Source organism: Phragmites australis, chromosome 8, assembly GCF_958298935.1.
Source record: "Phragmites australis chromosome 8, lpPhrAust1.1, whole genome shotgun sequence".
Taxonomy (NCBI): Eukaryota; Viridiplantae; Streptophyta; class Magnoliopsida; order Poales; family Poaceae; genus Phragmites; species Phragmites australis.
In genome coordinates this window covers 33,080,363-33,095,282 of record NC_084928.1, presented here as the reverse complement: position 1 = coordinate 33,095,282, position 14,920 = coordinate 33,080,363, and the positions used below count along the sequence as shown (strand labels likewise).

Sequence of the window (14,920 nt, the reverse complement as noted above, 5' to 3'; positions counted from 1 at the left end):
GACCCAACTTGCACCTAAACCCTAATGATTTTTTAATACAATACAATGGGCTTTCTCCCTTGAACCCGGAGTATCCGGGCTGTCCAGAACAACCATTTTCGAGGGGATTTTGGAGTTGATTTGATTTGCGAGCCTCTCCAAGCCTAAGGGAAACATGCTAGGGATAGTTAAAGGAGTCTGGAACTCACTCATCAAGCTAGCAACACGACTTCATAGCTCAAATTCGCCCAAAACTATATTTTGCTCCAAAAACTCAAGAACATCTAAAGAACTTAAGAACAAATCGATTCCTCCATGAAAACGAAAATGAATTGGATAGATGAGTAGCTCTTGAGCTTGTGATCGTGTGGATACCACATGCATACCTCAAATCCTTCTCTTGAGGTCGGATTTTGGGGAGAGGGAGAGAATGCTTGAGAGAGAGTGAGAGTGGGAGCTCCTCCCTTGCTTTGGCTAGCTGGAGAGGGAGGGGGAGGCGTGGGGGAGTGAGGGAGAGAGAGGGAGCAGGTGGCTGCTGCCCCTCTAGGTGGTTAGGGTGGTGGGCCCACATGTGGGGCCCATATGTTAAAGAAATGGTCCGTTTTAACTGCGAATTTCATTATTTTCTCTCCCGAATTCATTTATCTCATCCAATTGACTTTAGACGAATTGCATTAGCGTTCTGAAATAAAATTACACAAAATTAAACATAATGCTTAAGAAGCATGATTATGATTAATTGCGTAATAAGGATTTGGGACGTGACAAAACCTCCCCCCCCCCCCTAAAAGAATCTTGTTCCGAGATTCGGTACGAGTCGGGGAAGAGTACGACGAATCTAAGAACCATGCCGTGGGAAAATACCAGCTGTGGACATGATACCAACTGTGGGAATGAAAACTAATGCAATACTCACAGGTTGGAGAAGAACTCATGATAATCGGCACGAAGCCGATCTTCTTGTTCCCACGTCGCCTCATCTTCGGAATGATTACTCCATTGAACCTTGAGGAACTTAGTTGAGCGACATCGAGTCTTGCGTTCGGTTTCATCAAGGATGCGTATTGGATACTCACGATAAGAAGGATCCGGTTGCAATTCTTGATTGGCCACCTCAATGACTTCGGTTGGGACTCGAAGACATTTCTTCAATTGTGAGACGTGAAAGACATTGTGAACGGCAGAAAAGGACGGAGGAAAGTTCAATTGATATGCAACCTTTCCATGCCGAGCAACAATTTGGAATGGTCCCACATAACGAGGTGCTAGCTTCCCCCTGACTTGAAAGCGTCAGACCCCTCTGAGAGGAGACACCTTGAGATACACAAAATCTCCAATCTTGAACTCAAGCTTTCGCCGGCGACGATCCGCATAGCTCTTCTGTCGCGATTGTGGCGTGAGGAGACACTTTCGAATAGTTAGAACATGCTCTTATGCCTCTTTGACCAAATCCAGGCCTAGAAAAGCCCATTCACCAGATTCAGACCAATTCAACGGCGTTCAGCATCTACGGCCATAGGGAGCTTCAAATGACGACATCTCAATGCTTGACTGATAATTGTTATTGTATGAGAATTCCGCAAACGGTAAGCAAATCTCTCACTTCTTTCCATATGTGAGCACACAAGCTCGGAGCATATATTTTAGGATCTGATTCACCCTCTCAGTTTGTCCATCTGTCTAAGGATGATATGCGGTGCTATGGAAGAGCTCGGTTCCCATAGCCTCATGAAGGGTCCTCCAGAAATGAGAGGTGAATTGAGTGCCTCGATCAGAAATGATCTTCAAAATTCCATGAAGGCAAAAAATTCTAGTGAGGTAAAGCTCTGCATATTGCTTGATCGAATACACTGTCTTGACAGGAAGAAAATGAGCGGACTTTGTCAATCGATCCACAATGACCCAAATTGAGTCATAGCCTTACGAAGTCCTTGGCAAGCCGGTAATGAAATCCATGTCGATTTCCTCCCACTTTCAGGAGGGGATGGGCAAAGGCTACCGGTCAGCTTGAGATGCTCGGCCTTGACCCTTCGGCAGACATCACACTCAGCAACATATCGAGCGATTTATCGCTTCATGCGAGTCCACCAAAATCTGGGCTTGAGGTCTTGGTACATCTTCGTTCTCCCGAGATGGATGGATAGCAATGAATCATGAGCCTCATCCAGAATTTTCTTTCTCAATGCCTCAACCTTCGAAACCATTAGCCGGTTCCCAAACCATAGAATACTCTGGTCATCTTCAAAAAAACATGTGGTCTTGCCTCCTTTTATCTTGTTTCGGATTCGGGTCATGCCCTTGTCATTCTTCTGAGCTACCTTAATTTCATCCAGGAGGGTGGATTTGATCTCCAAATTTGCAATAAATCCCTCTGAAATCATCTCAAGTCCAAGCCGTCGAAAATCATCACAAAGTGTGGTATTCCCGAGCTCGACCTTAAGACAATTGCATTGAGCCCTTCGACTCAGTGCATCAGCGACCACATTCGCCTTGCCGGGATGATAATGCACTTTCAGTTCATAGTCTTTGATCAACTCAAGCCATCTCCTCTGTCTCATGTTCAGATCGGCTTGAGTGAAAATGTACTTAAGACTTTTGTGATCTGTATAAATACGACATTAATTGCCCAACAAATAATGGCTCCAGATCTTCAGAGCGTGCACAATTGCCGCAAGCTCTAAGTCATGAGTTGGATTGTTCTTTTCATGGCGCTTCAACTGACGTGAGGCGTAAGCCACAACGTTGCCCTCTTGCATAAGGAAACATCCGAGACCTATGCAGAAAGCATTGTAATAGACGTCGAAGCTCTTGCCCACATCAGGCTGAGCAAGAACGGGAGCAGTCATGAGCAATTTCTTCAAGGTCTGAAAAGCTGACTCACAGTCACTTAACCACTCAAACACACTTTCTTGCTTCAATAGCTCAGTCATTTGCTTGGCAATCATGGAGAAATTCTCGATGAACCGGCGGTAATAGCCCGCAAGTCTGAGAAAACTCTGGATGTCAGTGATATTCTTAGGTTGAACCCAATTGAGCACATCCAGCACCTTACTTGGGTCGACTGTGACACCACCTTCAGACAATACATGTCCCAGAAAAGCGACTTCCTTAAGCCAGAATTCACATTTGTTGAACTTAGCATAGAGTTGGTGATCTTGAAGATGGCCAAGAACAACACGGAGGTGCTCTGCATGTTCTTCCTTAGTCTTGGAGTATATAAGAATATCGTCGATGAAGACCACGACAAACTTGTCAAATTCCTCCATAAACATAGTGTTCATTAAGTACATGAAGAAAGCCGGAGCATTAGTCAGGTCGAATGACATGACGGTGAACTCATACAACCCATAACGGGTCGAGAAAGTCGTCTTTGGAATATCCTCCGGTTGGACCTTGATTTGATGGTAACCCAGCCTCAAGTCAATTTTCGAGAAAACTTGGGCACCGGTCAACTGATCAAACAGAGTATCGATCCTAGGAAGCGGATACTTATTCTTGATTGTGATCTCATTGAGCGGGCGGTAATCCACACACATCTGCAGGGTATCGTCCTTCTTCATGAAGAGTGTCGAGCATCCCCAAGGTGAGAAGCTCGGACGTATAAACCCCTTCTCTAGCAACTCCTTCAACTACTTCTTCAGTTTTGCCAATTCATTAGGTGGCATCTTGTAGGACATTTTCGAAATTGGGGCCGTTTCGGGCAAAAGATCAATCGAAAATTCCACTGCTCGGTCGGGTGGTATTCCTGGCAATTCTTCTGGGAAGATATCAAGAAATTCACACACCACTGGGATATTCATGAGATCCATGGTGGTTACAACCTTCAGGGCACAAACACAAGGATCGATGCCCTTAAGCTACAATCGAACTCGGGCGCCTAACAGACCATTAAGGGTGATGGTCCGTTGCGCACAATCCAAGACTGCCTTATTCTTGGTGAGCCAATTCATTTCTAAAATGATGTCTATCCCTTTGGAGTCAGTTACCAATAAATTTGCACCAAAGGGCATGTCGTTGATGATAACTGACGCTCTGGGCACACAGTGATTAACAAGAACCTTAGCTCCAGGGGCATCTATGAGATAAGGTGTAGGGGTAGCACTAACTTTCAACCCGTGTCGCTGAGTATAACTTGTCGCTATGAAAGAGTGCGAAGCCCCAGAATCAAAAAGAACAACTGCGGGAATGATGATAGAATTAAAACTCATACTCAACATATCCATCAACACGTTGTCATCCTCGTGAACTTCATCAGCGGTGGTGTGGCTTGATCGGCCACTCTTGGGGACATGCGAAGCCTAGGAGGCTTGTGGAGCGGGTTGAGTAGACGATGGAGGCCTTGGAGCAGTCACCGTGGCTTCGGGCTTCGGGTACGGGCAATCACGTGCATAGTATCCGATACGACCATAGTTGTAGCACGGGCCGTCAGGGTCACCTGTCACACTTCCTTGCGAGACTGTGGGCCTTGTAGGCTGCCCTTGAGGGGTGGAGAAAGACAGGTGCCACACCACCCACATCGGCCATGGAGCTGTCGAGGCCTACATGTGAGATGCTGGATATTGACTCTCCATGCGAGCGCGTTGAGAACTCATGCCTACGGAAGGCGACGGAACCCTCTTGCGCCTCTTCTCCTCTTGGTGATTCTTCAACTTGAACTCCACCGTGAGGGAGGTTCTCACTAGCTTATTGAAGTCGGCGAACTCATGCGCTGACAACTAGTCTTGCATCTTGGAGTTAAGGCCGTTCACAAAGCGGTATTTCTTCCGCTCATCGATGTTGACCACATCTTGAGCATACTGTGTAAGGTAGTTGAACACCTACACATACTCCATCACCGATCTACCTCCTTATTTGAGGTCCATGAACTCACGCCTCTTGATCTCCATGAGGCCCTTAGGGATATGAAAGTCGCGGAATGCCTGGCGGAACTCCGCTCAAGACACCTGATGATTGGCGGGGTGCATGGCCAAGAGGTTGGACCACCACGCGCCCACCTTGCCTTGGAATTGATGGGCGGTGAAGAGCACCTTCTCATGGTCCTCACATCGAAGAAGGGCGAGCGATTGGCATCGAGGGGATCCTCAGTCAGCGTGAAGGTGGGCAGCTGAGTTCGAAGGAAATCCACAAGTCGTCGTGGCGCCAGGCCCCACCTCCTCCATGAGGGGTCGTGTTGCGCACGAGGGCCTCGAGGAGTGCTGTTTGGGTCTGGCGGTTCTGCTCAATCTGCATGAGCACATCCGCCATACTCGACGGTGGAGACGGCGGAGGGTTGTTCTCATTCGAAGCCTCGGAAAGTTCTCCCAAAGTGCCATAGGTTCTCATCCTATGGTGACAATAAGACACAAAGCTAAAAGTCAAATTCCGACATGTCGAAGTAGTATTAGTCGGATAACAATAGCAAGTGATTTGGACAAAATCTTAGACTTAGACCTTGAAAAGGAAAAATGCATGCTCAAGGGTATGGTGCAAGACAACAATGGAACATGAAAGTATGCTTGACTCTTATCTTCACGTTTCTTTCCCGGATGCATCTCTCCCCATAATCATCACAAGTACGCATATATAAAAATCATCAATCATCACCCTTCGCGCGAACGGTGCTTGTGCCACTCACCGCACAAGCGACATTTCTTACGTGGTTGCCCACGTATTCACTTCCCGTACCATCACCGTACGGGACACACCGGGCCCCTACCTCGCACTGGTTGAGCCCTCGATATTGACCGCTATCGGGATGCGTCAATGCAACATAATTATCCAATGCATAAAAGGAAAAGACACAATGCATAAGCAAACAAGCAAATGTGCATCACTCAAACATTCATTATACTTAGGGGCATAATATAGCAAGTTCGTTCATATTAATCATGAGGAGCCATAAAAGAAAATTTAGTGAGTTGCTTTAATGGGTTAAACACACTTGCTAACCTACGTTCTAAGCATCTGCTACTTCCTTAAGCTAAGCTCTAATACCAGCTGTGGGGGAACCGTTCAAATAATATTCTGGTTAATCATCAGGAGGATCATTATTCACAATCACAATCTCGATGATTAACCAGAATGTCATTTCGGTAGTTCCGACACGTGTTTATTTCCAGGATCGGAACACATACCTTTACAACATATGGCATCACAACACAGCTTAAGAAAAAACAAGTAATTAAACTACATTACAAATTCTTAAGGATTACCAAGTTATTACAATTTACAGCAAAAGAAAGCTAGGAAGAGACTAAAACCTACTCAACTCCTAATCTGCAAAAGAAACTACGCAGCGAAAGACTAAAACTATACAACAAAAGCAGGATGAAGCCACATGCCCTTAGGCTCCATCACAAAAGCACGCCAACAGAGTAGGATGCACTACTCATGCCCGCCACCACCCTCGGCAGGCATGAAGTAGCCAAAGACCAACTCCTCCTCACCTGTGAAACCTGTAAAGCAGCTGAGTACGAAGGTACTCGCAAGACTTAATTCATAATGGGCAACTTATAATTAGCCCGACTCCAAGGATCATACATTTAGATGTTAGCAAGAAAACGACCACATGGTTAAGTAAAATTTACATGCAAAAACAACTTGACACATACATGTGTAAGCACCTAAACTTAACTAATAATAATACCACTATACCCTGCAAAGACCAACTGTACATAATTGTAACTAGAACCATAACGAACATAAATGTAACACGAACCATCTCCACCATAATCAACATAACCAGTCACAATCTACAACGGAACTCTACGATGGTGCGCATGGACAGAAGGCATGCTCATGACCGAGAGTGCGGCATTTTGAAATGTTTGTACACCCTGCATGGGGATATTCCTTTACCCACACGACACGAGGATCATTCGGCTTGTGCCACCCGCTAAAGTTCATATAAGGGGGTACTCGTGACAACCTTTCCCAATAAGCCCCAACCATTTGATACATGCATCGCTCGGCGCGGAGATATCTAGAACTACTCCCGGAGCAAACCAGATACCTCTTCCAAGCCCGTCCGCTCACACCATCGATGTTCGGGCTCAAATGATCACAGCTACAAAGGTATTCGGCTCGCCTTACCATTAGATCGGCATATGGTGAGTACGGTAAGTGTTTAAGCCAACGGCGGCCAACGATCAGTGCTTAACCGATGCAAAGCGGTCTACGGTATCCGAGCTCCTTCCCCAAACTACCCCGAGAACCTCCTCCAGGGCAGATGATACCCCTAACACCGCTCACATCTCCTCTCATGTGCACCACTCATCAACTCATCATCAATATCATTGTGTAAGTAATTATTAAGCCTATGCTTGCGAACGATGAAACATTTTACCGCTCGACTTCTACTGTAAACCTATGCGATACTAAGCAACTTGTATCACGTTTTAAGTTAGACATTAACATGATTATGCCCGGGCTACAAGGATATGGATCAACAACAATTGAAGGAAAAGATCATGCATCTACATAGGTTCTACCCACCGTATTCCGACATCGATTCAAACTCATGCATACATACATAAGGCATATTTATCAATTTATACCATACGAGATCCAAAGTATTGCGATAAGTATGCTTAGATGCTTGCCTTGCTGCTCTGGAGTTTGTCTTATGCCACCCGCGCAACAGTCGCAAAATTCGGGGAGATGGGTGTCGTCTTCAATCACCACCGGGTCATGCGCCGATTCTCCGCTCACTAGAGAAGAACGCGTGCAATGATGAGTATGATTGAAGTGCAACAATGCATGCCACAAAATGCATAAAAACATGTTAGATGTGCAAGACACACGAATTAATATCACACTAAGCGATCTAAACGAAGTTAGAAAAATATCAGGAGGCCAAAGTATACGGGTTGACTAGGAGTATCCGGGTTCCGGAGCCTCCGGGCCAACCTCCGGGAGAGGGTTCTCTGTTAGCTATTTTCGATTTAACCCGGAACCTCCGGGTTGGTCCGGACTATCCGGGTTGTACCGAACACTCCAGGTGAGGCTCCGGGGGAGGGTGCTCGGTTAAATCCACCAGTTTAACCCAGAACCTCCGGGCTTACCTGAATTATCCGAGTGGGGCTGTCGGAGGATGAACTCCTCAAGCGGGGATCCTGAGGGATCCCCTTTGAAATTCGGCCAGGGGATGATTCTGAATTTACCTCGTACATGAAATTAATGCAAGTATGAGAGATATAGGTGGGGCAGATGATCAGATGCTAGTGGGAGTAAATGCTAAGGGATTTTAGATAGGTTCGGACTGCACGAAGCGTAATACCATACTCCTGTGTATATGCTATATATGCTCTAGGAATGTCTTTCTCTGGATCTCTTGTGTTACAAGGATTTTTGTCTAAGTCTAGAGCTTCGGTCTCCAAGCGCTGATCTCTCTAAGCTTGTGCTCGGCTTCGTGCTTTGTATGTCGTGATTCTGGGACTTGTGTGTCCTCACTTTGTTGGCTTGTCTGAGTCCGTCTTCTTCTCCGGGGTGCGCTCCCCCTTTTATCCCGCCGGGGAGGCTTGGCGTGCGCAGAAAGGAGGGCACGAGTCCCCATGAGCTATAAATGGAAAGCAACCATTATAGGGCTGCAGTTTGATATTACGGGGGTTGAAAATGCGTCCTCGGCCGGTCCTGTCGCCCATCATGCCACCTTTTAGTGGGTGCAGCAGGGGGGTCCATCGGGCAGCCACCGAGCAACCCCGCGTGCCCGCCCAGTCAGAGCAGGCCTGACACAGCAGGGCGGCAAGCGATATGCCTCGAGCCCAGCGACGATATTTCCAAGCCGCGCAGGATGACGCGCGATGGGACCCGTTGCATTAAATGTCCCCACGCCTCCCTGCCAGGTGGTGGCAGGGACTGACAACAGGCGTGGGGGGAGTGGTTAGAAGTGACAAGCCACGCTCCCTCTTAAATGCAGCATCGGCCTCTCACCAGTTGACACCTCACCGCTGAGCCCTTGTGGGGTCCACCGGCAAGGGGCTTCTCGGGTCCTCGGGGAACTCTGGGTGCTCAGGGACTACTGTTCATAGCTCCAAGCACCCTCTCCCAGAAACATCTCTTCTCGGTCCTCAGGGAATTACGGGTACTCGGGGACCACTGTTTATGGTCCCGAGCACCTTCTCCCGAAACTGTGTCTTCTCGGGTCCTCGGGGAACTCTGGTACTCGGGAACCACTGTTCATGGCCCCGAGCGTCCTCTCCCGGAACTGCCTTCTCGGGTACTCGGGGACTACTGTTCATGACCTCGAACACCCCTCCCGGAACTGGGTCTTCTCGGGCCTCAGGGAGGTAGTCCCCGAGAGATGGTGTCACGTGGCATTATGCTGTCCTGGCCTCAGGACTCGGGGACTCCTGGTTCCCATATCACCGACAGGGACAGACTTAGACATTCTAAAAAATTTCTCTCTAGCGATTTGACTCGCACAACAATCTATGCTATATAAACATATATATGCGATATCCAAATAATTCTAGACCCAACTTGCACCTAAACTCTAACAATTTTTTAATACAATTTAATAAGTTTTCTCCTGTTAAACCCGAAGTATCCAGATTTATCCGAAGTATCCGGGCTATCCCGAACAGCCATTTTTGATGGGATTTTAGAGTCGATTTGAAACAATAGATATATATAACCAAACATACATCTCCTTAAAATTATAAGCATTTACTGTCAGGTTGGGACAAATCCGGGCAAACAAACACCTGTGACGGTTGACACAACACAGGATGGTAGTGGCGCTTGACACAGGAACGATCCAAACGCCAGCAAGGAACACAGTCACAGCCTAGTAAACCTATACATTGCCACGAATCTCATTTCCAGGCCGGGTACGAGTTGTCCTGCCTGTTGTTCCTGAAAGCGCAGCACCCGACGGAGTAGACGACGATGAGGAAGATCAGGAAGATGATGTTGACGGTGGCGATCTTCTTCCAGTCGTTCTTCAGGTTGGCGAGCACGCCTGCCTTGCACGACATGCAGTCGTAGCAGAGCGCGGTCTGATCGTTCGACCATGTGCTGCAGTCAGGGTCGTCGGTGGTGTTGAGGCCAACAGGTTTGATCCAGACGGTCTCGCTCTGGTAGGTGAAGTTGCAACCGGTTGGTGGCTTGCAGCATCCAGACTGGACAGAAGACAGATGCGTTAGCTGCTGGAAACACGGCTCTTATAGTGATGAAAATGTCTAATGCTCAAGCAAAGCGGGACTCAGTAGAGTAGAATTTGGCTCTGGGCTGTAACGATATGATTATAGATTGAGTAAAACTCACAACAACGGAAACGTCGCGAATACACTATCCATGTATTCATTCGCAAGGGGATCATCGATTACGGGACATTACATAAACGTAGTCAAACAAAATGGTGTTTGAGAAAGCTAACGGCTGGAATTGGATGTTAGTTCATGTGCAACACTTTGGAGGTTGCAGACAAAATTGAAACAATGCTTTAAATCTCAACCAACATTCAGCTCCGTCAAGGCTGAAATAGACACTGATTCTGTGAATATAAAAAATGGATAATGGTCTGCATGTAAGAGTATGCCTGCTCCACGTACCATATAATAGCTAGTGTTATGCAGAGCCGTGCCAAGAGTTCAAATATTAGTATATTGTGTGGCAAAAATAAATAATTCCTATAAATGGCCGAAGCTCCAAATAACAGGTGCCAGAATACTTGCAGGTAGTAAAATGGTACTTATGAAGGCCAAAATAAGTTTAGCATTAGTGGATTACGCTTAAAATCCATACTGTCGTAAGTAATAGGCAATGGACTTTCAAAAGCCACGTCGTGTACTGGAAGCTAACATGACAATCTAAAGGAAACACCCCTAGCAAATGTAAAACTACCATCTCAGTAAGTCACTATCTGTCTAATTGATAGATGAATGTAAGAGGTTTAAATTCCAGAAGAACAGCATATCCCCAGACGCAACAGCGCAAATTACCGTTCACTAAGGCGATAAAAAACAGGGATTTTAATTTTGTTTTACAATTTTTTTCATTCATCGGCGAAAAGACCGAAATTCGCGAAATTTTGCCGAAATCTCGGTCATTTTTCGTCCTCTGCTCCGTGGGTCTCACATCTCAGTGAAAAAAAATTTCAGAATAAAATATTTCGTTCACCATCAAAATTACCAAAATTCACGAAATTTCGCCTAAATCCTGATAAAAAATATGAAATTTCTATCACATGGCTTTTCCTTCATCAGAATAATGTGCAATAAGATAGTTACCGAATTGCAGCAGCAGCAGCAGCCTAAATCGCCGCGAAATCTAGTGGTGTAAATTCATCATAAACAGATAAATATACTTGCATAGTTATACTAGTCACTTACACAGACATGCCTGAATCGTGCACTATTATTTACCAATCAACTTGTGCAATCATGCCATGCAGTCTGAAAATGAAAACTCTAGACACAAAGCAACTGCAATCGCCCCAGTCAGGCAGCCAAACAGAATGCAAGAAGAATACAGAAATTGATGGACAATGCAGCATATGAATCGTGGAGCATATGTTCCTCCGAGCTGAAATGTCACATGCACAAACTCGTGAAATAATTCTTGTAGCCCGTAGGGGTCCTGTGCAAAATTCACCGAACCGTACCGATTCCATGTGCTCTAACAGATAAGCCTGTCCCCCATCATAGTAACCTTGTGAATTCTAACAACAGAACAAAAACCGGAAATCGACAGGCTCACGTTCCTCCGCAAATGACTCGGAATCCACCAAAATTATGATCACTGACGAGATCCCAACAAGCTAATACATCTATGTGAATCAACCAATCAAAAAGTTTTTATCTCGCAAAATCAATCTACTCCAGCATTTCCCCGCAAAAAAAAAAAAACTACTGGGGACAAATTGTTTAAGCTAAACGCACTATTCCACCATCCAAGGTAAAACACAAAACAGATAAAATTCCAACAAATCTCCATCCCCCCCAAAAATCCTCGGTAGCAATCAATAACCCGGAGAGGAGTATTTCGGGCGAGGAGAACTGAGGATTCGATGTACCTGGATCGGGGAGAGGTTACTGTTGACGAACTGGCCGAGCGTCTCCTTCCTGGCCCCAAGCTTCTCGCAGACTTTGCCGCCCTGAAGGCAGCTCCGGATCTTGGCCCAGTTCTGCGCGTTCTCCACCCTCCGCTGCAGCCAGGTCGAGTAGTCCCCGAGGCGGTACTCCTTGTAACCCCTTTCCGAGACGACCCATCCGGCGCCGCGGTTGGTGACGACGAACGCGAAGACGGTGAAGGCGAAGAGGAGGACGATGAGGAGGAAGAGCACGAGGAGGTAGAGCCAGAGCAGGCAGGACGCGCGGCAGAGTGCGCCCGCGAGGCCCGCCAGGGAGAGCGCGAGGAGGAGGACCCCGAGCGCGATGATGGGCCGCTCGAGGAACCGCTCGCAGTCGGTGGTGGAGGCACGGTGGCTGAGCCAGGCGCCGCCGCCGAGGGCCACCACGGCGAGCACCAGCACGCACGCGTTGAGGAGGCCCAGGAGGCCGTTGCTGCAACGCACCATGGCCGCCGCTCGCGTTTGGATTCGTCTGCTTCTCGGGGTGGGGTGGGGTGGGGGCGTTGCGAGTTGGGACGAGGCGGGGCGTGCGCTTTTGCGGGCGGCGACGACGGTGGGTGGTGGTTCTTGGCTTCAGTAGGATTTCGAATTTTGAACTTGGAAAGGGTGCTCCCTTTTCGGCTTCTTCCTTTTTGTCTGGTTGTCCGGTGTTTTTTTTTAAAAAAAACAAAAATTCACAGGTGAACATTGGAAAGTTGGATCGCATGTGCGGTTTGGCTTTGTTGCACGTAATATTTTATACTTCCAAAATTTCAGGAATTTGATAGGAATAGTTTTTTTAACTAGAAACACTAGGATTCTGTTAACTGCACGGAGAGAACATCGGCCACCACACTAGTTACATAGTTTGGGATTAGATCTAGTCACATTTTGGGCTCCCGTTAGTAGCTAAAGACTATGTTTGACACAGATGTAGCTATAAGAATTTTTAGAGTTAGATATTTAGAAATTCGTAAGATAAAAATATGAATATACCGAAAGTATTTGAGTGAGTTGTTTTATTTTTATTTTTATCTAAAAATAGAGAATTAAATCATTTTATTCTAACTTACAAACACACGCTATTAGTCATGCATCATGACATAAAACATGAGCTGCATTATTACATTTAAATTCCCTTAGACAGAAAACAATACGGTAGGAAACAAAAGATAAATGGAGTAAGTTCTTGACCTCTCTAAAAGCAGCACCAGCACGGGCTAAATCGTTTGGTTACCACAGGATAGATTGGGAACCATCTATCACAGCATGAGGATATGGTACGAGTAAAGACCTTCATAATCATAGCACACTGTCACAGGACCAGCTGTCCAGTTGCTGCATACAGATTATTGAGATGTAAATCTGACAAGTAACTGAAGATAAATTGCTAGCGGTACGGTGATTTCCCTTGCCACGACCATGAATAATTTGTATGCAGCCGGGATAGAAACGGCGAGCTCCGGTTTGACGAGTTCATGACGGGAAGTCGATACTGGAGGAAGATGGATTGCCGATTACAGCAGCGGCGGTGCGTATGAAGTGGAGGCGACGGATGACAGGTCAGAGAGGTTCTGGCCTTTCTCCAGGTGACGAAACATTTCTGGCACTTTTGTTGCCTTGACGCTTCAGCATTCATCAGGGCTCAGGCCATCGGTTCGAAAGAAACATTGTCCGTTAGTGCAGCAAATGAAGTGCAAAGATCTTGGTTTCCTTTCCTTTCCTTCTTCTGACAATGGCGTGACTGTAAAAGATGTGTGACCTGTTACGGCTACGAAAGAAGTTTTAAGGTAAAAAAAAACTGCTGAAAAATCATGTGTGAGTAAACGTGTATTGCCTGTGTTAGACAGTGCCTCAAACTAAAAGGGTGTGTTTGTTCTTCATACAGTTATATCGTATAAGCATGTTGATAAAAAGTAGATTGAGTGGAGTCATATTCATTGAAAAAAAGTATATAGTTAGTTATATCTGTCTGGATAGAGAAATCTGATTTTCTGTTTGGTTAATTGAATCTAAGATCGTATGAGTGGATGTAAAAGTTGAGATTATGATTGATTACTTGTATTAATATGTTTTTTTATATTGACAAGTGAATCCGACTGCATGAGTGGATACAAAGACTTCATTCGCGGGGTCAGACTGCGGAGTGAATCTAGCTTTACTCTCATGTGAAGATGATATCATATATTTAAATTCGTCAGGACAGGTTAAAACAATGACGGTGAGCAACAAACACATTTTTTCGAAAATTATAGATATTCATCGGACTAGATTAGAAAAGATTCTATCAACCAATCACACCCAACACAATACGAAGTAAAAGTGAGGTAAAGACAGGTTTGGTGAAATTCAATGTTTGGAAGGTGCAGCATGCTGAATGTGACTGATCGCACATGTGGTGCTCCTGAGTCCTGCCTCGCCGGTAACTTGCTAGTCACAGATAAGTTGCTGTCAGGAGGACTGGCTATCCGGTCAGTGTCGCTTTCTCGTCTTTTTAGCCAAAACTCCTGGTTCTTTTCATGACAATCAAAGGGAATCACAGTACTAGAGCTTTTTTTGCAAGGTCTAGCATTTCAATTACCAAAGACGGTTTTCCTCACTTAAGCCAGCTTTACCAGGGAATCTCCTTTTTACTTGCCAAACTTTTTATCGACAACTTTTTATTGACTGGGCCATCTGCTGCCGAAACGGAAGTATGGAACAAAACCAGCAACGACGGGCCGTCCATATTCTGCTGCTGGCAACGACGGGCCGGCCCAACTCTTATCGAACGGAACAAAATTTAGTTAGCTCCACAAAATTGGGCTGTAAGTTCGAATTTTTTTATTTTTTTAAAAAAAATTATATATATATATATATATATATCTATCTATTTTAAAATATTATAAATCTAATGCGATAGATTCACGT

The 14,920-nt window shown here is 45.9% G+C and overlaps 1 protein-coding gene across 1 annotated transcript; it reads right to left on the bottom strand.

Annotated features, from left to right (window-relative positions):
• Positions 1 to 9,587: 9,587 nt before the first annotated feature.
• On the bottom strand, positions 9,588 to 12,652 carry LOC133927144 (tetraspanin-8-like). Its single transcript, XM_062373452.1, has 2 exons — positions 11,975 to 12,652; positions 9,588 to 10,079 (listed from the first exon to the last, which is right to left on the bottom strand). The coding sequence occupies exons 1-2, from the start codon at positions 12,476 to 12,478 to the stop codon at positions 9,774 to 9,776; spliced, it is 810 nt and encodes a 269-aa protein (XP_062229436.1). The 5' UTR covers positions 12,479 to 12,652; the 3' UTR covers positions 9,588 to 9,773.
• Between the last annotated feature and the right edge of the window lie 2,268 nt (positions 12,653 to 14,920).

Excerpts from the sequence above, each read along its gene's own strand:
- LOC133927144 (XM_062373452.1), bottom strand. The coding sequence starts at position 12,478 with ATGGTGCGTTGCAGCAACGGCCTCCTGGGCCTCCTCAACGCGTGCGTG. Across the intron at positions 10,080-11,974 it reads GTAACCTCTCCCCGATCCAG|TCTGGATGCTGCAAGCCACC; the intron begins GTACATCGAATC and ends TCTTCTGTCCAG.